Source organism: Bactrocera latifrons, unplaced genomic scaffold (genome assembly GCF_001853355.1).
Source record: "Bactrocera latifrons isolate USDA-ARS-PBARC rearing strain unplaced genomic scaffold, ASM185335v1 scaffold_53, whole genome shotgun sequence".
NCBI classification, from domain to species: Eukaryota; Metazoa; Arthropoda; class Insecta; order Diptera; family Tephritidae; genus Bactrocera; species Bactrocera latifrons.
The window spans coordinates 52,090-77,383 of NW_017537190.1; the positions used below are offsets into that span (position 1 = coordinate 52,090).

General features: G+C 35.2%; 3 protein-coding genes across 5 annotated transcripts in view; 2 read left to right on the plus strand and 1 right to left on the minus strand.

Moving 5' to 3' along the window:
• The first annotated feature begins 1,374 nt into the window (after positions 1-1,374).
• On the plus strand, positions 1,375-8,125 carry LOC108974126 (adenosine deaminase CECR1). 2 transcript variants are annotated; one of them, XM_018941777.1, is made up of 8 exons: positions 1,375-1,624; positions 4,582-4,706; positions 4,763-5,123; positions 5,488-5,657; positions 5,751-5,932; positions 6,008-6,144; positions 7,497-7,854; positions 7,916-8,125. In XM_018941777.1, the coding sequence occupies exons 1-8, from the start codon at positions 1,540-1,542 to the stop codon at positions 8,013-8,015; spliced, it is 1,518 nt and encodes a 505-aa protein (XP_018797322.1). In that variant the 5' UTR covers positions 1,375-1,539; the 3' UTR covers positions 8,016-8,125. The 2 variants fall into 2 exon arrangements, with proteins under 2 accessions (XP_018797322.1, XP_018797323.1); XM_018941778.1 differs by having other exon boundaries at positions 1,375-1,612.
• On the minus strand, positions 8,004-17,027 carry LOC108974122 (carotenoid isomerooxygenase). Of its 2 annotated transcripts, none has more exons than XM_018941773.1 (7): positions 16,945-17,027; positions 9,981-10,381; positions 9,778-9,885; positions 9,443-9,696; positions 8,623-9,375; positions 8,501-8,562; positions 8,004-8,435 (listed from the first exon to the last, which is right to left on the minus strand). In XM_018941773.1, the coding sequence occupies exons 1-7, from the start codon at positions 16,987-16,989 to the stop codon at positions 8,160-8,162; spliced, it is 1,899 nt and encodes a 632-aa protein (XP_018797318.1). In that variant the 5' UTR covers positions 16,990-17,027; the 3' UTR covers positions 8,004-8,159. The 2 variants fall into 2 exon arrangements, with proteins under 2 accessions (XP_018797318.1, XP_018797317.1); XM_018941772.1 differs by lacking the exon at positions 16,945-17,027 and adding an exon at positions 12,099-13,010.
• A 10-nt stretch (positions 17,028-17,037) lies between these two features.
• LOC108974121 (leucine-rich repeat-containing protein 40) overlaps positions 17,038-25,294 on the plus strand; it is a gene marked incomplete in the record, with an annotated part of 13,179 nt that continues 4,922 nt past the window's right edge. Inside the window, 6 exon segments of the mRNA XM_018941771.1 lie at positions 17,038-17,120; positions 19,473-19,585; positions 21,453-21,547; positions 21,610-22,005; positions 23,968-24,155; positions 24,301-24,504. Coding sequence (XP_018797316.1) covers positions 19,581-19,585; positions 21,453-21,547; positions 21,610-22,005; positions 23,968-24,155; positions 24,301-24,504 — 888 coding nt within the window.

Below are 25,294 nucleotides of genomic sequence, written 5' to 3' on the forward strand. Positions count from 1 at the left end.
GATAACGAATGATTGCCGAATATGTGAAAGAACGTGCCTTCCCATAGATTATGTGTCGGACAGCTTGCCTCCCACACGATACCAACGACTGCACGAATTAGAAATACAGTAGGGTTCAGATGAATGTTAACTACTATAATGTATAGAGTATATACAGAAAGCTATTCAAGCTGAATTTTTTTTATTTTATTAAAGCTTACATAATAAACAAATTATTAAATAAATTAAAGTACGCAGCGCTAGCATCAAAGACTTTCAAGCTGAATTATTACATTAGTTTTGAGCTAAGGCTTTATTGAGTCAATCAGTATATCAATTTTGTGGATAGTCAAAGCGACGTTTTTGTGACTGTAGCGAACATCGAGTCTCTTCAATCCATATTTAAAAGTATCCCTTCTTCATATCCGTATTGTGTTKTAATGAACTCAATTGATTTTTGTCCAGCTTAGACTACAGTTGGGGCTCATTTAACCCATTGTTGAATTATATACATAACACCCCACTATTATATAGCTCTGATTTCAATCCAACGGTTTTGCAAAATAAAAAAAAAATCACTTTTACCACGCTAATGCACGAAAAATTTGTCCAAAGTCTTCTAAAAAYCTCAAAGCTCGGTGCTAGCAGAATGCTACCCTTACGGGCACTCTGATAGGGTTTCATACTTACAAGTGACGTTTTTTTTTATCTCCAAAATAATCTTTGGTGAATTTATCGAGCTTCTGAATGACGAAAAACCTAGCTTTCATTAGAAAATTTATTGAATATTGAAGCACCTCATCAGTAGGCACCAAAAACTTACGTCAAGTGGGTACCGAACACTGTTCTTTAGTATTTACATGATATGTATTTACATGTATGAGCGCACTTAACCCCACGAGATGTGCGCCATTTATTTGTAGAATCATTCAGTGAAATTTCATTCATTCATTCATTGCCTCCTTTACTGGGTGACGGTCAATGGGCTGTGGAAAGGTGAATGTGTGTGAGTATGCGAATGTAGCATAAGCGCCTACCGATCCGCATAGCTTTCAAGATAGCTCAGCTGTTGCGCTTACTATTATCATGTGTTGTTGTTGTTGACACTGAACTGACACTTAATCGCTATGCTATGTTTCTGCATACTTTTATAGGCAACAATTTGCACTGCAACAATAGCAACAGCAATCCAGCTGTGTGGCAAYATATAATATGTGGGTGTCGAGGTGGATGATACTTTTACTCTTGAATTGCCAATCTCGGATYAACGTTGTCGCTGCTGGAGAGGGTGAATTTAAAGTCGGATTAGCGTGCATAAATATTCGTATTGTTGGGGAAATTTCGTAGACGATTGGAATTATCCGCGTCAGTTGCATTTGTGAAACGGTTCGGAACGGTTCGAAACAAAAACACTCGCTTTACTTGTSTTCAAATGGCAATTTTTTTGATGGAATAAATAGGATTTCTGAATTTATTTTCGGAATTAATTAAGCCAAAAATCATTCAAAAACTGTGCAAGAAAAGATAATTATCACTTCAAAGAGTAGAAAGCAATTTGAAATGCGAAAAATTTCGTGGTTATGGCTCATAATCGGTTTGTCCATACTTTTCGTTATCGAATGTGCAGAAATATGTAAGAAAAAAAGTAAATTAACCAAATTTACATAAATTAGTACTGAATTTAGTGAGTTCATTTGTAAATGTGCGAAATAACAAAATAAATAAAAATGTGCAAGACTCTAAAAACAATTGCATGTTCACCTATATTAGTACAAATATTTAATWTCGYCCTCAAAATRGGCTCCTAAGCCAATACAAGCATACCAAGACCTAATCCSAGTCTCGTTTAAGCCTCGGCTGGTAAGCATCTCCCTCCCTTCAATGAATTTCGATTTTTCCGGTATCAGCTCATTTTTAGAGCACCAATTTCTCGATTGTTGATTGACAGTTACGACATCATATTTACAAACCTACAGCKCGTCAACGTCCATTTTGCAACAGTTTCAACTCTTTTGCTACTTGTCTAGCAGTGTCATACTTTATTCCCAAAACATTAATCGAAATATGTTGAGTCGATTCATAAGAGATGTTAAGGTTCTCTGTTATCTCTCTGATTGACGATTTTCAGACAGAGGTAGATGAATTTTCAACAGAAGTGGATGAACGACTCGCATGATCAAATTCTAGATCACCATCTTCACTGATTGTTTTGTGCCGCTCAAATACTTATATTCGTATACTCCGAAAATCACTTCTGCATCATTTTCATTGATTTCGTTGTAGTGATTCCATTGGAAATAAATAATTTTACAACTGTCATACATACATACATCAATTGGCGTAAAAGGATCCACCTTCACACGAACGAGAAATTGGTTGGAATAATGTTGGGAAAATTTTTTATCGACTCGGTTTGCGCACGCAATTTCAATGAATCAGTCCGAGTCTATATACATATAAACGYAATCTGAATAAATCTAGGGAAATCGAAAAAATATGTCATACAAAGTTCTTGTACATTATCTGGATTGAAAAGCAGCGAAAGTGAAATTCTTTCACTGAGAACGTAAATACAATATATACCCAAACAAAAATTGCAGACGCAATAATGACACCGCTGTTGATTGCAGAAAGYCTTGCCAATTGAGCTTCGCTTTTACTACAGAATAAATTGGTGATAAAGTGCGCTATTATTTATATCTCTTGTGTACATACATACGTACGTTTATATAGGTCAAGTACCGTGAATGTATGTATATTATATTTGCAAAGGCCATTGAGAYATCTCGTATTAATAAAAAATACGATAAAATTGTCACAAACCCCTAAGTGAAGAAACATATTGAAGAAAATTTAAAATCTTTCTTCTGGTTTCTAATTTTCGGTACAGATATATTTAAATGGAATAGGTGCATAAATGACGCTTTAAACCGCTGAAGTACCTTCGTCTTAAAATCAGCAAACTATTGATCAATCCGTCATCTTGTAGAGCAACTTCAAGATTTCTTTAAAAACGATGTAATGWGTGAATAATTGAAATAATTATATATTATAACGATTGCTGCCGACTTGCCAGTGCGGGTGTGATCCGGTTACATAGACCAGACTGTTGTGAGAACTGCTAAAACAAACTACATATTTTTGAGGTTTGAAAAAAAAAAATCGAATATCTGTAAGTACACCGTTATTAAGAGAACCACCGTTACGCTGTTAAAACGTCAGAACCGCCTTTATGCGACTACTACGGGATATAGTTGCCATAAAAACGGAACAATCAAAACCAAGTCAATTCAAGTCTTTGTATGGAGAACTTTTTATAAATTATCTTACTAAATTTGGCATAATTATTGCCCAAGGCAATGCTACAATCGAAAATCAGATCGCTATAGCTATAAGCCATTCGAACTGGTGGATCTTAATCAACACGAATATCTTATTATAGCTTTTTCTGCTGTAAAAAATGCATCTGTGCGCGGGTATTATAACTCCGGCTTCGCCAAAATTAATGTTTTTCGTGGTTTTAGACGATCTAAATTTTATATTATTCATTAAGCTGTTATTTTATCTTGTTTTCAATTTCAATCAAATCGCAGACAGAGGCTCAGAGGGTTTAAAAGCGTCTCTCTCATGCCTACTTTTCAGCACTTGCTGCATGTATCGTCGTTTCTTATGCCAATCCCTTTCGCATTTGATGACAGTATGTTTTGACCAGTGGCTAATGAGTCCAACAACCGTTATGCACATGATTCTGTATGTTATTCAAGCATTCCGCTCACCTTCTTTTTAGTGACTTTCGCTTTTCCTGTACTAGTTCGGTAGCCATACGGATGACACTTCTGGCTTTCTCACAACCTAATTAGTTTCCCTTTGGGGTCTGGAACCCAGTATATTCATATGTAGCCGCTTTCCGGTAGTCGCTATATCTTCTGCCTTTCCGCTTCTAAGGATATCCTCTGACGTAATGAGATTTCAGATTATTGCCTTAAATGCCGCCTGGCTATCGGCTAYTTCGAATATTTATTATTTTTATGTTGTTTCTTGCGTTATTTGTTATCTTTCCTAACCACAAAGAATACTTAAGGATTCCGGCAACTTAAAGGGCTGCTTGAGATTCAGTTCCGATCAATGGATCCTGGGCCCCCCTCCATTAGCAATTTCTGATCCGTCCATACAGATGTTGCAAATTCTGCTGTCCCTTACCTCTGCGCCATCCACCCTATTTTAGTGTCACCTGAATTCTTCTCTTCTCTAAATGAAACGGGTGGGTATGTGGTATRTTTACCCTCTCGTTATTGAGTTATTCTCGTAAGTTCTTGTGGAGAATTCACCTATAGCCGCCAATTTTGCAGCTAATTCTTCTGTGGGTTTTTAAATTTGTATCACCTACAACATCAATTTCGGAAACCCCATTCGGATCCTTTCAACTCATCAGTTGCATTTTATTCTTGCATTGGATACCCGGTGAGGAAAAGAAGATWGAGAGARTAATAACTAAATGTTCTTCTATATGTAAATATGACGAATTTGTACATAAAATGTATAATGTAAATTTTCAGATCTTTCAATACCCTTTATTAATCTTTAATCCAATTTACTTCAAAGCTTATGACACGCTACGTAACAAAATTGTCGACGCCGAACGCTCGGTCGCAGTGGGCGGTAATATTTGGTTGACATCGGCTGAGGATAAAGCAAACAGCATATTAATGAATGCCAAACGAGCCGAGGTTAGTGTGCGAAATAATATTAAATAATAAGATAAATAATAAATTACATCCAACAGATGGCGGAAGGCGTCAAAACACCCGAGAAATTTCCACCTGCCATGCATTTCTTCCAAGGCAAACAGTATCTGCGACAGAGTGAGGTCTTTCGTATTATACAAAAACTGCCCAAGGGAGCGCTACTGCATGGTCACAATACGGGTATGGTCAGTTCGCGCTGGATCATCACCAACTTGACCACGCTGTATAATTTGTATACCTGCCGAGATGTGAATGGCCTACTGATGTTCACCTATGAGCAGAACAAATGTCACAGCGAAGTGCAAAACGTGTGCTTAGAGCGCATTAATGCTGAGGATCGGCGACTTTACGAACGGCAACTGGAGAAACATATCAATATGTATACTGTACATCCGGAATGTAGGTTAATATTAGTATATGGGTCGTTTATTATAAATATATATATATATCTTTATAGTGAGACAAATTATAATTTTATCATTATCAGCTGCTTTTTGACGCTTATAAAGTTTGACAATTTAACAGTTTCTTCATTACCGAAGATAATTGTTTGTCTCTCTCAAGGAGCATCTTCTATTTGTCACTCCTCTGCTCGCTAGTCCGCTATGTTCGAGCTTTGATCTCTTTTCAAAAATACAAGAGAGCATAGCGAATGGAACTTAGGTCTAACCTAATGTCACATTAAAATTGCATCCAGTCTCTAACTATATGGCATAAATTGACTAGATTCTATCTTCTAAATATTTACAAATCAATTTTACAGCCATGATCACCGATAAACGCAAGATATGGCAACGCTTCTATAATATTTTCAAGAGTGTGGAAAATTTTTACAGTTATCAACCAGCCTTCTGTAATTACCACAAACGTTTGCTGGAAGAACTATGCGAGGATAATATATTTTATGCTGAACTGAGGTCACCACTTACGTCGGTAAGTTCAAACAGATGGGAAATCGAATTACTTTGATTTTTATTTGAATTGAAATGTTGTTCTATATTTTTCTCTTTACTTTTGAATTAATAGCTATATGGCGATAATAATCGCACAATGAATGCCCTTGAAGTAGCCAACGAATTGGAAGCTATCGTTGAGGGTTTCAAAGCCCGCCATCCAGACTTTGTAGGACTCAAGGTGATTTATACAAAACCKAATCAAGGCACAGTGGATGAAATGGCACAGCATTTGATAACCTTTAAGCAATTGCAGTTAGTAAATATTTATCACACATATTTATACAGAAAACTAAAATTAATTTTATGCATTTTTTTCTGCTCAACTAGTGATGCCAAGCCGAATTTCATTATTGGCTTTGATTTGGTTGGACGAGAAGATACCGGTGATCCRCTGCATAAATTCGTCAATGAGTTGAGCGACATGCCACCAACTGCCAACTTTTTCTTTCACGCTGGAGAAACTAGTGAGTATATAAATGCATACTACACGCATGATCAAATATGACCCGGACWGGTTTTATATGGATGCAAACCGAACGATATAGTTTCTTTCGTAGTTTTGAAATGATATTAAAACTCTCAAATCCGTAAAATTCCATATCTTTTTWGTTACTGACGACTCCTTACACCTCTGGAATACTCCTAGTTAGAACTGGGTTAGGTAAACAAAATAGCATTAAAAAAATCATAGGTTAGGTAAGGTTAAGATGTAGTTTCCAACAGGTATCTAACTTAGACTATTTAGTACGCCGATCCACTATGGTACCTAAAATCCCTCAATAATGAATCATAAAACCCTTACAAATTTGCAAATCGCTTTGAGCCTATCACAAATTTGTTGACAAGGCGAATGTCAGTTTCGGCTAGGTTTTTGGTTCGCCGAAGTTATGACTGCTGAGATATTTCAGCCTCTGTCTTACAAAGGCTGGAAAAAGGAGCAGAAAGTGCCTGGATGTTTCCACCTCATCTCCTTTACTAAGGGCAATTGATTCAGTAGATCTCTTGCGTTTTACTCTGGATCAAAAGAATCTCGCAATCACACAGGAGTTGGTCGTTCAGCAGTGACTACTAAGCGAGGGCGAGGTTCTGTGATAGAGCGCATAATATCAATCGAGATTCAACTCGGTCCCATTCCGATGTGAGCGGCTGAAGGTTGCCCCATCATTCTAACTCATCGGCTTTGCAGTTGCCAGCATAACCTCTTTGATCCGGAACCCAAAGAGTCTGATGGTGAAGTAGCTTGATACCATTTCTAGTGAAAACAAACACCCCTTGACAGCGCTGGTATTGTCGCTCTGCTGTAGGAGGGAATGCTTATCCCTCTGAAAGATGCTGCTCTTTTTAGCAATACGGCAGCCACTTCTACCTCAAAACCACTACAGACATCCTGTATCCTATCTTATCAACAGGTTAAAGACGTGAGCATCTGAAGGGATTCTTCTTGGTAAATAAAACAATTTCAATTTTACTTGACCGAACCTTTACCTTCTTTCGAATAAATAGTTATTAAACCTTTCTTTTCACTACAAAGCTTCACACGAATGTCAATGAATCACTCTAAATTCTGATTCCGTCGTGGTCAGACTTGAGCAGGGTATGCTCCAAAGGGTTTTCACTTCCACCGAGAAGAATTGGTTAGAGCCACATTGGTATTCATTTACGCTTTTTACTTTGAAATCCGCTTGGTGAAGCATCTCAAGAATTTGACTTATACTATATTCTTAACAGGCATTATCAAGCTTTCCAAAACCAATAAACTGCATATATTATATATGAAGAAAGATTTTTTTAAGCCATATTATTATCTTTTGATCAGATTGGTTTGGAAAAACCGATTGGAATCTAATGGACGCTTTGCTGCTCAACACAAAACGCATCGGTCACGGTTATGCACTGCCGAAACATCCAAATATTTGGTCCACCGTCAAGAAACGTAACATTGCCATCGAAGTTAGTCCGATTTCTAATCAAGTAATGGGTCTGGTGTGGGATTTACGCAATCATCCCGCTACATTTCTTATAGCCGAAAACTTTCCGATTGTCATAACTGCTGATTATCCAGGCATTTGGAATTCCAAAGGATTGAGTTACGATTTCTATTATGCTTTCATGGCGCTGGCGCCAGCTGAAGCAGATTTGCGGTTTCTSAAGCAACTCGCTTTGAATTCAATAAAGTATGTCAAATTGCTATYTAACTTATTTRTGTAGAAATAACGGTTATACTATGTTTTATAGATACTCCATTTTAACATCGGARGAACGTCGTAAAATAAATGGGGTTTTCCAGAAGAAATGGGAAGAATTCATTTATAATGTGATTAACTTGAGATTCTAAAAGTAACGAGTTTATTAATTAAGTCRTATTTATCAAATCAGTATTATGGTAACAATAAGATTAATGCCTAACGGTGTAATAAATTTTTAGCAATTTTACTAAAATACTAAGCCGTGAGTATTGCTTTCATTGTGACATCTTTGGTTACACAACGCCGGGCGCAAACCAGCCGTGCAGACATTTCGGCACTGGTCCATTCGTATGAAAGTCGCAACGACCCAGCTCAGTCCAGGTTTTGGCACACAACACCAGCAGTCCAACGCGATTATCATTTAAGCCGCCCCAAACCATGGAGGCCAGTACCACGCCATCGTCTTCGGCACTGGCATCTGGCGCAGGCACAAAAACTGGTTCGCTGGGATAACAGTTCGGTTCACACCATTTCTGTACTGCTTTTGTTAGCACATCAACTTTGACGAGCTGTAAATAAATTGATTGCGAATTTAATAACACTAAAATATGCGCGCTTCGAAAATATTACTCACTGTGCCGGGGTTCTCAGCGTCTACGTCCGAACTAATCGCATAGAAGTAACGATACTTTTTGGCTGAAAGTGAACAAAGCAGCCAATAAGTAACTGTTAGGTTTATATGTATCGCTAATTTACCTAAAAACTTATCATAATTTATGCGCGGTGTCTCACAACCCCAATCGCACAACAGTTCGGGGCGCACCATTATGCTGCGATTGCTCAGCTGGTGCGCTTGCGCCGTGCTATATTCTAAAGTGACCAAATTAACCATTGTTTCACTGTCCACATTCGTTTTCGCCTCATTCGCTTCACCAGCAAAAGTATTATACTCGAGCATCTCTTCTTCTTGCAATTTATTAAGCGCCATATTCGTTATGTTCTCATAATTCGACTCGGAATGCTTCATTTTCGTCGGCTGCAAGTGCGTACTAATGCCAGACATTGTGAACGATTTCACCACACGTCGCTGATTGGTTGGACGATCTTTGAACGTCACTACGTCCGCATTCTCCACACCTAGTGGCAGCACAAAACGCAATGGACGTCCACGAAAATGTGAGGCGTAATTCGGATTCGATTGCATATTCATAATGGACTCCAAATACATGCAATTGATCATTTCGGGATCCTTATAGCAGCAAATGTCAATCACCACATGATTGTCCTCCTCATACTGATTGATTATGTGTAGATAGAAGAATGCCTCTGATTGGAAAGTATAACGCAATTTACCGGTCTCGCGATCCAGCAGATGGAATAGAGTAGGCTTGTCCTCAAACCATTTCAGACAGGCGGCAAGTTGTTGATTGGATAAGCTGGCTTTAACAAATTCCGTCAACGAAACGGAGAGTGGCTGCTCCACAATTACGAAGAAATGCTCGGTGATGCCTGCAACAAGGAAAGTGATTAGTTCATATTTCGGCGGCAAATTAATATATGCACTTTACTTGCTTACCGAATGTGTGCATATAGCCGGGATGTAGTTTCCAACGACAAGAAACTGAACCCACAACGTAGGCATCTTCAAACATTTGCTCGCCATGTGGAAAACAAATAATATTATAGACTGGTCCTGATTTGGTAGCGGCCGTACCGAGATTGTAAACGGTTCCATTTGGCAGTACGTGGGGATGTGACGTGTGATTTACGATACCCACAAAATCGGTTACACAAATGCGTCCCTCCGTGGCTAAGGTGCGTGGATTAATTCTGTGAATTATTTTGGCAATTATCATATTCGTAATAATCTGAACTTATATTTTCGATATTAATTTGTTGTATTTGGTTTACCTGTGCATCATCGGCGTCTCCGCGAAGGTGTAGAACTCATCCCCAAATGGATAAATAGATATCATTGAGTTATCAGAACCGCTGTCAGGTCGAAATATCGCGGAGACTCTAAGATATATAGAAAAATATCGAATTAGAAATAATTCTTATACCACCGTATATCGCTTCAGGCTTCGAACTCACTACTCAAAAAAATAACTCACCTATCGAATATCGAATGACAAGGATCCGGTACCGATGCCGTACCGAATTCCGTTACTACTATACGTTGTGCTGCACGATTTTTCTTCAATGTTTCAGTTTCCACAAAACGATTTTGATATGTAACGCGACCATTTTTGATTGCGAACCGATGCACCAAAGCTGAACAATCGAATAAGTGTTGAAACATCATTTCACCCAYCTTCCAATTACCGGGACCATTGCGYAACAAACTACCATTCAACCATGTGGGTATATGTCCGCTGGTATGACCTTCAATGGGCTCAATAATCTCCTGTTCGCACGAGCGCAGCCATACATCTGAAGCACAATTTGGATAACAGCGTCCACCGCCATCGATGCGTACCGATTCCGGATCGTGTTGCTTTGGATTATATCTGATCTGGTGGTGCGACAAAAAGTATTTTAGTATAAACATTTAATAATGTTATGAATCATCTCCGGAGATGGTTAAAGACTATACATAGAACTCTCGAGAATTTAGATAAGATTAATAGCTAACAAGGAAATGGAAAATAATTTCCAATTCTTCATAGTAAAGTTGTGAAAACCACCGTTGTTCTGCTTTAGTTCCATATAAAGTCCGATCCGATCAATTAAACTCGTCGACCAATCAACCTCGTCGTTTCAAGATGAGCTAATTCGTCGGCAGCACGAACATCTTGCTTAATGCAGAAACTCATAAAGTTTTAATCAAGCATAGGCGGTAGGTTAGGCTGATGCCCCGACAGTGATTTCGGGGATTTTCTTTGGACAATTCAAAAATTAAATTGTGTATTGTCAAAGTACTCTCTAACAAATTTTTAATGCGGCTAATATTAATTTTACATAGTTAGGTTTGGTTGAGTTGGATTAAATGTCTGATTTTTATAGGGATATCACTTGGACAACTTTAAAAGCCGGTCCGTTGTGACATCCAAAACTAAATATGATCATAAAAGATCTCATAAATCAACAAAGCACTTTAAGCCGATCACAATCGAGCCTCGCCCTCTTACATACAACAGCTTGAGTTCGACTGGATTTTTAGCCTTACAAAATGAATACCTATTGGAAAATGTTCAATAAGAACTCCTACGATTGAGGCAAGATGAACTTTGCTTAGAACAATCAATTCAATCTAAACTAAAAACATCTCGCAAATGCACAGAATCTGATGGCAACAAACGCCTGCTAATTAAGTCTCTTGAATAGGAAGCAAACACTGTGTCCATAAAAGTTTCAAACAAGGTGTGGGCTGAAGGAGGCAAAGAAAAAAGTTGGCATCCAGTATGTAGATGAGGCCAAATGGTGAGGAATATACAGAAGCGATTTTTACAATGGATAAAAATATCGAGCAAAAAATTTACCTCAAATTTTGTATTTCTAACCATATTGCGTATGCGGAATMATAGCGAATGTTGGAAAATTTGCCTATTGATGAAAATATTAAAGCGAAGAATAAGATGCTTGAAAATCTTCAAGCAATTGTTAGAGAGATTCTCTTCACATTCATGAAGAGCATTATAACTGCCGATGGGACATAGGTTTATAATGGGTTTGAAATACGAGCAACGAACCGATTCAAAAAAACTACACCGAAGCCGCTCAAAAATCAAGGTGATGCTCATTGTTTTTTTGATATTCGTGGTTTGGCGCATTATAAGTTTGCGAGAGAACATGCGTCGAAAACAGCCGGAATTGTGGAAGAACAACTCATGGATTTTACACGATCGTATCGAGCCACGATACCGAATTCAAAGCCAAAAACGCACCACCATCGATCAACCACCGTATTCAGTAGATTTGGTGCCGTGTGATTTTTTCTTGTTCTCCAAACTGAAATTACCACTTCGTGGAACCCGTTTTCGGTCGATCGAAGTGATAAAACAAAATTCGCTGAAGGAGCTGAAGTCCATCTCAAGAAGTGCTCCTGAAAATTGTTTCGAGAACTGAAAAACTCTTTGGCATAAGTTTATTACGATTGGAGGGGACTACTTTGAAGTCGACAAAACAAATATTGATGGATAATTCCATATTCTGCGTTTTGTTTACAATTTCTGGGCACTTTTTTGGCATAACGTGTGAGTTTTTTTTATTAAATATTATCACTCCTTCACCTTTGGCAGAAACCATTCTTGTATGCGCAGACAGATATATTTCGCAATACAAAGGATAACAAGCAAATACATTTGATAAGCGAACAATTCGAATATTTTTCAACACAAACTTTTACACAAAACAAAGAACATATTTGAAACAAAGCACCCAACTGTCTCCGCAAATGGCAAATAAAGCACTGCCACTAAGTACTACAGCTTAGGACCACCGCACTGCAGTGCACATATGTAGGTATGTGGGCGGTGTTCGATTGCGACGGCATACTATATAATCAATATCTCGTGAGTGCGTAAAATCATGTCAAAGCCGGATAATTTGCACTTGGATACTTGAGCAGTCGAGCGATTTAAGACAAATTGTATATATAAACATATGTAAACATTGCGTCCGGTGCATTCACTCGCTGATGAACCGTTAATTCTTTAAGCTTTTATGGTTAAAACCAAAAGTATGCACTAAGCAGCCTAAGGTTAGTATTAGTCGGTATGCACATTTATTGTATATGTTTGTATGTATATATGTATGTTCAGCAAAATGTGCTTTCGAGTGCAAGTGGTTTGGTGGTAGCAAAAGCTTTCGCAAGTTTTGCTTTCAAGGACAACACAACATCAACACAGCGAGTCCGGCAAGGATGTACTGTATACCATACATATAATGTATGAACGTTTCTTGTAAGTATTTATGTTTATAACGTTGTGTTCTTGTATATACAAACGTGTGACTTTCACGAGTCTTTGTTGTAAAACATCAATTGCACAGGGGTATTGATCGTCCTTGCTCTTGACAGTGCGCGAACTTGGCATTCACGAAAAAGCTCCAAGTTTTCTACTTATGAGCATGTGTAAGTGTTAGTGTGTGTACACATACATGCAACAACTGTGTTTTCCACCGTAATATGCTGAGAGAATTAATTGTTGTTTTCAGTGAAGCAAATTACTTAATGATTATAATAATTATTATTACATATATTCAGGGTTGCAAATATTATATAAAAAAAAAACCATTTAATTAACATTTAAATAAAAAGCTCTAATCACAAAAATCTGAATTGAAAATAATTTTAAAATTTTTAATCCAAAATACCATATTGAAAATTTAAAAATAAATTTTTAATCCCAAAACTCGGATGAAAATTTAAAAATTAATTTTTAAAAATATGTGTATATACCTAAATAAAAAATTTTTACATACAAGAAATTGATTTTGATAGGTCAGTTTGTATGGCAGCTGTGCGCTATAYTGGCTCAATATCGGCGGTTCTAACAAAAAAGTACCATCTTCGGGAGAAAWGGACTTGTTATTAATAAACAGTTCTTCATTAAAAAAAAAATTTTGTTTGAAGCTGATGTCCAAAAGCAAATTATTATTACAAGTTATGATTGGAAAACCAAAAAATGAAGTAGTTTTTTTTTTGTTTGTGAGAATTCTACGTTTCAGGCTGGCTTTAAAAATCGAAATTATTATCAAGGATTTGTTCTTTCGATTATTAACTGATAAATATATCTAAGAAGGTCCTGAGAAAGTTTCAAATTCGATTTTGAAAAAATGGTTTCGAGAAAAATGCGTTTAAATTGTTAAAGCCGATTACACCAAGCTAAACTTTTTACAAAACTACCGAAGCTATGTGCCGGAACAACTACAAATTTTAGAAAAATATTCACAAACATATGCACATTAGAAAAATTCATTTTTTAAAATCGAGTAGTGATTAAACTTCTTCAATACAAAATACTGATGCCCAGTTTCGCAGTCCATATTTAAGTTGTGCTTAAGATAAAACAGGAAATGAGTGTTTTACAGTTCATACTTAAGTTATACTTAAGCACTGAAAATGGGTTACTTAAGCAGTTCTTAAGTAACAACTGATATTGGTTTTGAATTTTCAGTTATTTGTCAAAAGAAAAATAATAAGAAATTATTTTTTGTGAAAAAATACGGAATCGGATTGGGATTTCCACCAGTTCCAATAGATGGAAATTCAGGGTTCTTTCTTTGTTTTCATCCATTTTCGATATAACTTTTGTTGCAAATTTATGTTTTGTATGTTATAATTTAATATTTCAAACATATTTTTATGGATGACATTTGTAAAACATATGTTGCCCAAAACGTTGTCATATATCATAATGAAATTTTAAAGAAATTTAGCATTGACTGTGAAACCGTGCATGAGTCGAGTGAAGGCATCGCCAGACTAAACATTTCGCTCAAACAGTAAACCATACTGAGCTGTAGAAAACTAACAAATATATTTTTGTAATACTTAATTATATAATAATATGTTGTACAGTCAATTTAGGATCAAAAATGAAACGTAGGTTCCAAAGCAAGCCAACATCTCTTGACCTACTGCAAAGAGCACGGCGTATGAGTAACATTTTTGTGTGCTTCAGCACCATTTACTATTTATTACTCATTAAAATGATTAAATTGATTTTTTTCTTTGACATTCCTATGTTACAGTGTAAAAGTTAATACAACCACGCCTATTTCTCATTTAACACAATTTCATTTGAATAAATAAAATGTTTGATCTCTAAAAAGAAAAAATACCAGAAATAAAAGCAAGCTAACTGCAATATATGATTTAATATTATTTAGTGATATAGAAATAAATCTAAGATGAAAAAGAACGAAGTTTAGTATGTAAGCCATATGGCTTAGACTCTTTATCGCCATAATATTAAGCTGAGATTATAATATGTCTTTCTTTATCAGCAAATAACTGCAAACAGTGCTGCTATCAAAAAGCAGTATAACTGATGTAACCAGAACGATTTAAGGGGTTCCATGGGCTTTGACGAAAGAAAAATGCCTATTTTTACCAATTTTTTTTTTTTTTTGTATACAATATGAATTAATTTAATACGTCTTTTGAGCACAACAATGGGCAACATTTGAATAATATTTTGTGATTTTTTTCTGTTTTTCATTGGTTAGAAGATAAGTTAAAAAAAAATGATGGTTGTCGATGGATAAAAATTAATTTTTGGCAACTTCGCAAATAGAAATATAATGATTTTAGGTTTAATTTTTACAACGTGTGGCTTTGAAAAAATTAGTTGTAATTTAAAAAAAAAAAAATATTTCATCAATTACGAGGTTATCCTATTTAGAAGAAATGTGAAAAGTTTCTTTGAGATCGCCTAGTTTCTGAGAAATAGCGAAAATAGCGACCACTGACTTAGAAAACGATCCTTCGAGTAAAACAAGATCAAAGTTTTAAGTAGCTGATCAGTCTAGACTGAGGAGCCCAAAAATATATGCATTGTGAAAAAAACACCAGGAAATTGTAATTAAACTCGACGGGGAAATGATATTTGAAAAAAATATACTTTGGTAAGTTGGTTGAAGACACGCCTCGTTCTGCACGACCTTCGATCTCATCAATTGTTGCAAATATTCGAAATTTAMGGGCAATCAGGCAAGTTTTATAGGATGGCAAGAGAGCTGAACATCTCTCGCGAAACCGTTCGAATCACTTTGGCGGATAGTTTGGGTATGAAACGCGTTCTTGCTCGATTCATCCCGATAAAGCGGAACGGGCCCTTTATACTTGCTTGATCGTGCGAATTCCATTCCCACATTCTTGGAGAGCATTGGAGTTGAAGTTATAACTGCCGATGAGATACGGATTTATGAGTTTGGCATACAAAACAAGTCAACAATCATAGGAATGAAAAGGGGAAAAACGAATAGAAACAAAAAAAACACGCCAAAGCCGCTCCAAAGTCAAGGTGATTGTTTTTTTTTTTTTTTTTTTTTTTTTTTTTTTTTTTTTTTTTTTTTTTTTTTTTTTTTTTTTTTTTTTTTTCAATATTCGTGGTTTGGTGCACCATAAATTTATTCCGGTGGGACAGACGGTCAATAAAAAGTTCCAATTGGCCATATTGAGACGTTTGCGTTGGCTGCGTATGATGTTTTCTTATTCCCTAAACTGAAATTATCACTCTGTGAAACCCGTTTTCAGTCTCTCGTAGAGATAAAACAAAATTCGTTGAAGGAGCTGAAGCCCATCCAAACAAGTGCCTATGAAAAGTGTGTTGAGTACTAGAATCGCATAAGTGTATTATATCTGATAAGGACTACTTTGAAGGCAACAAAATAAATATATATTAATAATAAAATATTTTGCGTTTTATTTTCTATTTCCGAGTACTTTTTTGTCGCAATATATTTCTGCAGAAAAAAAATATATATCGACTACAAGTTACTACTAACAAGATCTATACATTATAATTCCTATATATTTCCTTATAATTCCATCGTAACATCGTTTTTTCTGCAAATATTGAAGTGAAGCCATAAAAATGTCCACAGTTATTATACGCGATAATTTCCATATGTATATACATGTGTAGATTCTGTTGCCGTTTAGGGTGCGGTAATTTATCTATTATGGCAAACAGTGTTCTTTAAAAGGTAGGGTTCACACTAAGGACTAGAGCTTGATCAAAAAACATATTTCAAAAACTTTTGTAAGAATCACTGGAGTTTTCCATACTTTTGAAATGAAAATTATAATAATCATTTTAACTTGCATGAATGATTCATTTAAATGAACAATCACTTTCTACAAATGAACAAATGATTCACTTTCAATTTCACCAAAATAAATAAATTTATTTTCAACACGATCCACAGGAACTCAGAACAAACGACATTGTTTTTTTTTTTTTTTGTTTAGAAAACAAAATTTTCGACGCAATTCATTTCATAAGAAAATTTTCGGTCTCGCGGCTTCTAAATTGAATGCAAAATTTTTCTATCAAAATTTACGAAATTCATAAAATATTGCGCAATTTGGCAATAAAAGTTCAAAACTAAACCAAAACTGTAACGAACCGCAAAAAAGTCGCGTATAAAGGACTTTATAACGCCTTCGGCCATAATCGTGCTTCTTCTTCTATTGATTGACGTAAAGTATACAGGAACAGCAGCAGCAGCAACAACAACAGCACAGAAAGGACGTCAATAGCACAGCTAACGCGACCCGCAAACAAAAACAAGTCCGCCTCAAGGTAATTATGAATTATAAATGACGGAAAGCGTTGCTTGCTGCAAGTCAATTCCTAGACGAAGCGTTACGCTCGAAATAAAAGCGACAACTAATAGAATTGTAACTGCTTTCCGACTCGAATGGTCATAAATAACAGACACAAAGTATCGGCAGTACTTAGCTGCAGAGAAGCCGGTCAGCGGCAGGCGTAGAATTGTAGGCGCATATGTGCGCAAATAATACCTTAAGTAGTGCGCAACGGTAATATGCATACATAAACACATACAATCATACATGCATTCATAAATTCATACATACATAAATACAAATTTCTATAAAGGTGTATGTATGAGAGTAGCGGTAGSGTTTGTATGGCGGCAGCATTTGCTGTGCGGCATAAACAAAAAGGCACAGCTGCGACCGCAAACACAACCACAACGMACCCCTGACAGCCCTCAACCGCCACATAGACGCACGCACACACACACACAAACATAGTAATATTATTCCAACGTTCGCTATTTATTTTGTAATTTATGAATCTTGCAAACGGTCTAGTGCCCGTGTTATTTCCGAAATTTCGCACCTAAGCTCTTAATCARCCATAATAGTGGCGGCAATTTGTGTCAATCAAAGCAGGAAGAACATTGACCGTGATTACTTGCTAAAATTATGGAAGTAAATTGTGACAAAAGGCGCACTTTGCTTGATTGTGTGGCTTTTGCCATCCGCCCAAGGTTGTTTGTGTTGCTGTAATTTCTTTCTTTGTGTTACGAGGCAAGTTCAAGYAAAATTTACCGCTAATATTTTAATAGTGCTCAAAAGCTCTTATAAAATTGGTTGCCATTAAGGTTTTTAATGATTTCGAAAGTAGCTTGAATCCAAGAATTAAAATTTGTATATAGAAAAAAATGTCTACACATACATATGCACTATTATTATATATATTTACATGTTTATTATTTTAACACTTACATGCTTAGTATATGAATCTGGGTTCGCACTTTTTAGTATGAAAGAAAAGATTTCGAAAGCAGTTTAAAGGGTTTGTTTGCAAGTAATTACAGCGGTATGGTATGTACATTTCAATGTATTTATGAGGCTTAAAGCGATTAAACATACGACAGTCTGAAAATATTAGAAATGGTGATGATTTTTTTTTAGAAATAAATTATATTTTTTTGAATGATTTATTGTTAATTCGCTGAACTCTGTCAATGTGGGTTCGTATATCTCGTACAGCTCATCGTTCCATCGAATGCGATATTCGCCGTGGTCAACGCGCAAAAGACCATAAATCTTTCGCAGAACTTTTATCGTCGTCTACATCAGATGTTGTCATCGYCCATACCTTTGCACATTATGCAGAACGAGAATAATGAGTGACTCATAAAGTTTAGTCTTTCTTCATCGAAAGATGGCTTTACTTCTCAATTGAATACTCAGTCCGTAAGTTGTTGGTGTTAATACTGGTTCAAAGAGAGACGAAATTATCTAGGACTTCGAAGTTATGACTGTCAAGAGTGACGTGGGAGCCAAGTCTCAAGTGAGACCACTGTTTGTTTGATGACAGAAGATATTTCGTCTTGCTTCGCTTCCTTATCCTGTCTGAAGAAAGCAGAGTTAACGGCGCAGGTGTTGAGCCAATGATATCAATATCACTGCAGCAGTAGAAAACCTTCTATTAGCCTTTGTAAATCGAAAAATAGTTAATTACTTTCCACAAAAAATATACTGAGTGATCTTACAAAGAGAATGGCGGCACACTGTTCTTAAAAATCTAATAAAAAAATCATTATAAAGCTTTTTAATCACTCCTACCAGTCAACTATTCGATAAAGTAGAGTTTTCCTGAACATATTTTTAGGTTAAATTAAAATATTAATTTAAATATATATTATAACAAGCAAGTAATTTTTCTATTGATATTAGCATACCGAAACAAAAATAAATTTTTTTGACTTAAAAAGCTACTATTATAAGCTATCCAAAATTCGCGAAATGTTTTCGAAGAAATCAAGGCCTACTAACAATTTTCAACTTATGTACTCTTGTGTCGCATTTACAAAGCGTAAATATTGCAAAGTAAAGAAACTCTACACCTGCAATTAGTAGACGACCAGTGTAACAGCATAGGTAGTGTCTTACCCACATGACCTTGACACTATTCTAAAGTTCTTAAGTCGTAAAATGTCGTAAGTGAGCGCAGTCTTTGCTGTGATTGTAATTTTATATTTTACATATATACTGATGTACATACATATATGTATAAGACAAACATAGATACACAAGCATATACTCGTAGTTTAAGGCTCTATGTGTTGAAAATGTAAAAAATTCTAACTGCTTGTCATTTTGAATAATGTTTTCCTAGCAACTTACCTTTTACACCTGCCGCAACAACTGTGGCTCTCTCAATAAACTGTGTGTCAAGTTATCCAACGCTAAGAAGTGCAATCAACTTCCGTCAACCAACAAAAAAATGACGTAAGTAGAAAAGTAAACTATATTTTATTTYAAATAATTAAATTGCTGCATTTTCTTTGATAACTCCACTTTATTGGAGTATAAATAGTTACTCATACGCCTTAGCGCACCGCAATGTACGTTAAATGTACGCAAACATATGTATGTTGGTGGTTTTGTTGTTACAATTTACTCATGCTTAATTCATTGCTTTTAAGTTCATTATCGAATAAACGAATTGAACTACACAAACAACAACAACAATATGCACATGTGAGCATGCCGAACCCAACAGACTAGGTCAATAACTCGTGTGACTACATATTGCGTATACGTATACATACCCTAGTTACATATGTATATACATATGCATACTTGCGAACATTGTGTATATGTACACATGGATATTGCACATATGATTTATGTGGAGCAAAAGCGCTTCAATTGATTTGAATTGATCACAATTTGTGACAGATCAGCGTTAAATCCCGCAATAAATTGATAATAATACAAATATTAGGGATGTTAAAAAAATTTCTAAATTTTAAATTACWTTCAACTAAACCATACAATATAAGAAAAAACCCAATTATGAAAATAAAACTGAGATTTTGCATTTGTTAATACAAACTCATGCGACTTTATTTCCCCTGACTATTTATAATAAGTCGGCAATCTAAACAGTTATGATGTTTTGTTCACACGGACCAGTCTAATAAATTTCTGCTAGTGGCTATAAAAATAGTTTGCTTTTATTATTATGAATGGAAAGATATGAGTTAACATATTGTCTAACAACTCAAAGTATGGCCGAATGCAATGTCACACGTGCAGCATGTGCCACGTGAATGTCAGATGTAAATAGTATGTATGTATGTGCATTCGTATGCAAGGTTTTGCATATTGGTTGCACGTGCAACTTACGTTGATGAATAATTTACTAAAAATAAAGACGAGGAGAAAAAATATTGTTTATAAGTATACAAATATTAAATATAGTAATTTGTATATCAAATAGTTTTCATAAGCCAAAACAATTAAATTTGCGATTTAAAAAGAAACAATATCCTATTAAGTACTTTGGGAGAAATGGGAGAATGATAATGAGGCTAAAGGATGAGGTCATAGATATTGCAATACCTGAAGGTAACAAAAAATAAATGTTCGCTTTGAAATTGTCACAAAATTGTCTATACAAGTATATTCAAATCCCAAAAAAATATTGAAAAATCTTGCGCATTAATAATTCCAATGACAACAAAACACATATCTTCTCAAACAATTTATAAACCCAAACTTACGCGCTTATAAATACGAATACAAGTTCTTTACTTATCTTTTAAAAGTGGGCAAACTTACCACTCAACATTTTCACCATTTTCCCCTAAATGAGATGAAATTCTTATTTGTTATCGTTTGACAATTTGCACGCTTTTTCAATTACAAACGTTCTTTGCTTATTGTAAACGAATACCGAAGACCGTAAAATTTACGATCTAGAATTATGTACGTTCTCTGCTGTCAGCTGCAACGTCAGCTGTGAACTTTTGCCATTCAAATTAAAAAATAAAAACAAAACGAAAAAGTCCAATTTGGATGTGTAAAATTGTGATAAATCGACTATAAAACAATAAACAAAAAACAAAAGCAAAAGGGCACAACAAACAAAAATCAATACAAAACAAATAATAACAAATCGAAGTAGTCGCAGTGGAGCTGTGTAAATTATAACAACGTTGTGGGAGATATTGCATGTGCTCGCACGGGCGATTCCGATACATTGAATTAAACTCCGTTTTAAATTTATGTTATGTTATTGTATTTATTGTTGCAATAATTTGTGTTATTACAATTCATATAGTTTTTTTTTAATATAACCGTTCGACAGCTGCCGCAATTATCCGTCATATTATCGCTGTCTCAGCCAAGAAAACTATTTTAATTTCGGAAACCTGAACACTGGAAGCTGTCCACATCATCAAAGTAACTTGCGCTACGATAAAAAAGTTTTTATAATCTACTATTTAATGCTTACAAAAATATAGATAACGGCTCCAACGATCTATCTGGCAGTAATAATTTGAATTACAATAATTTCTTACAATTCCCCACGACGTCCTGGCGCTCATTGGACACAAATATTGATGCTGCAGCTACGAGCAGCTGTTATAGTTCTTCGCCATATTTTGACACAATGAACAACAATAGAGCTAGTGGTGGCGAAGGCGGCATCGATGCTACCACATCCACGACCAACTCTGTGCACTCTATAAATAATTCTGCATCTCGCACTTGTCGTGTGCGGTCAAGGCTTGGTGAATTGAATCCATTATTCCATAAAAGAAATAAAACTGAAGATGACAAAGCATTTCCACCACATCTAATTAAACAGGCACGCAAGACAGGCGCTTTACAGTTGAGCGGCAGAGGCTTAACGTCAGGTTAGTAGCATAACATTGGACACAAACAACACCATTTCTTCGTAGTGCCGTGTAACACTTTGACCAAGCTTGAAAATCAATAACTCATCCTTAAATAAATTTCTGTATGCGTCACGACTTTTCAAATGCATAATTGAATGAATTTTCCTCGTTAGTCGCTAGTTATTTCTATATTCATGCAGGAATCACTTAAGTGGTGGCATAATTTTCTCCAGCTGTATGTTGCGCGTGTTTCCTCATATTTGTAGTTAAAGGAACTGCCGTAATATTATTTAGTGATCAATTAAATTATTATACTTAAAACAATATTAAAACAAAGTAACGAATTTTATAGTGTGAAAATAGTGAATAACTGATTTAAGACATATTTAAACCAACTTAATTTACAACACCACTTTAGTTCACAAGCTTCCGTGAAAAGTAAGTGTTAAAATGTTAAAAATAATACACATATAAGAAGAGAACATTGTAAAAGTACTATAGTTTTGAAAACAAAGCGCTAATTCCGGTTACATTAAAACTATAATACGTTTCACAGGTGTATTTTGCAAAGCATAAAGTGATGTCGGTGTCTCAAATAATAATCCAAAGCAAAACACACTTAAAATAAAATCAGAAAGTACAATAGATCGAATATAAACATTCTTAAATTTTGAAATCTTGAAGTTTAACTTTCAAAATATTCCTCAAATAATTCTAAATTCATACCTTTGTGTTATAGAAATCTCTTAATGTATGTTTCAGAAATATTAATATAATAATTAACCTACCTCAATCAGAATTAATATTTACAATGTTCTAATATTTTAAATATTACCTTTAATTGTTTACGCTGTCTTTATTTTCCGCTCCACATTTATCACCTAGAGTATTCGGAGACACACCGAAACCACACCCAACACATCCAAAACCGTCAAATGCATATTTCCTGCCTCAACCGAACGAATGACCTTTGATTATGTTGTCATGTGCATATACCTGTTCACAATCGCTTAACTAACCGTTACGGAATTGTGTTCGTAGCTTTCTATGCCAACTGTTAAACGTTCTGTCTGGCTCGCTAATGTTAGTAACTAACCAAAACGGGCAMTGAAGAGCATTTGTGTATGTGTGTTTATAAAATTATTTATTAACGCATTTCCCCTAATTGAACTTGACAGTGAAACTGTAATTTTTTTATTTGTTACACATAACTGCAAATGCACATATGTATATAAACATACATTTTTAATAGTGTTTGAATGCATTTAACAATTTTGCTGATTCGCTCCACTCTCCTGCTCCTCTAATATTATGCAACATAGCTTTTATTTTCTTCCCATTATTACGATTATTTAAATGTTGTCAAGTATCGTATTACATCACCTAAATCTGCAACGTAATTTAGCTAACCCAATTATGGCTAAACCAAATTTCATGCTCGGTTAACCATCACGAGCGCTTCGTTCAACACAGTGCAACTGAAATTGAATTTTATGCCATACATTTAACATTAATGCAAAAGTAAAAATGCATCCACGTAGTTGGGTACTGTCGTTCAGCGTTAATGGTTGCTTCTTTATATAAGCATCCCAGATTTGTAGTATTAAAAAAAAAATACAAACTATTTTCCGCGCTAATTTTTGGTTAAAGAAAAACATTCAAAATTGCGTCCTTAAAGCAAACACGCAAAAAGCTCACATCCTTCTGCATGTGTGGTCCGGCGCATAGACGCTTATTCTATCACATACGGGAATATCAAATGGCCTCCTCCACCAGCGAGCAGGAGACCGAGGATGAAATCGAGCCGAAAAGCCAACGTGAACCACTAGCAATCGAATGTAAATAATCCTTTAAAACTTGCAAAATATTTGAGCCGTGTTAGACGACARTGCACAAGTATTTAATTATAATTTATTGATAAAATGCACCAAGATCCTGAAAAAAATTATATTTTATCTAATGAAAGATGCAATTTTCCAGTGCCCGACAAAGTTTACCAAATAAATCAGACTGACAAGGATTTACCAACTTCATTGGAACAGCTCACAGTCCGGGAGGAAGAGGCTTGGTGGAATCAAATGCCTTTAACAAATTTGGATTTAAGTTCGAACGCTTTGACACATCTATCGCCAAAAATTGAGAATCTCGAGACATTGACCACATTAACGGTGAGTTTAGCCTATGCTCATGCCTATCAAGCATTTTATGTGAGACTGTGCAAATCGAATACCAACAATTTAGTTATACAGTTTTAATTTTGTGTGATTTATAGTTTGTTGGTAATTGTTTTATTGCGTTATTTCCTCCATGCAGCTGCACGACAATTTACTAACCAGCCTTCCTAGATCCATATGCAGATTAGAGAAATTAGTGCGTGTGAATCTGAGTCGCAACAAGTTGAGAGAGTTGCCTGTTGATTTCTACTCGTTACCTGAGCTGCGTTACTTGAATATTTCGTACAATGAATTTGAAGAATTACACCCCGCTGTCAGCGATTTGCACATGCTTGAATATTTGGTATGTAGTGTAGCTTTTAGGTTCATGTTTTAGCAAACTCATGTAAGCTCTATATTTACGATATTTTATATCATATATAAAAATTAAGTATACACAATATCAGTAGGATTTACTTCACTTTCACTATTATACATATATAATTATAAATATAATAAAAAAAAATTCGAAAATGCATGAAGTTTTATCGACAAGTATCTATTTTCTGCACTTTTTTAATTTAAAAAAAATAGTTTAGAAATTTTAATTTGATTAAGTTTATGAAACTCAGAAAAGTTCGGATTTATTTTTGACTTATCCTACGAATTCTCCCCACGTTTTATTATTACACTAATTTAATATAGATTTGTAAAATTTAGCTTAGTGTAAGTATATAGTAGAAGTGAATTCGGTAAAATACCGAAATATCTTTTTAGTTTTCTGAAGAGGTTATATGTACTTGCAAGTCGATAAAAATATTTTTTGTTTATTTTTTTTTTTCAAGACATTTAATTTAATAAATAACCAAGAAAAATATACAGGAACAGAATTTAGTATACTTTAATAATCGATAATTCATTTTGAAAAATGAAATACCTCCGAAAAAAGGTATCTGACGTTGAGGAAGTTTTTCTGCTTTCAGTTAAGTAAAAAAAAAATCGAATAAAAAATCTAAATCATTTTCAAAATTCTTATTCCTTCGATCATTACATTCAATGTATCCAAACATGTCGTGTGAATAGTTCCAGTCGATGGCTTCAGCCGTTTCAGAGAAGTTTCCCTCACTGACTCTGAAAACACAACATAATACATA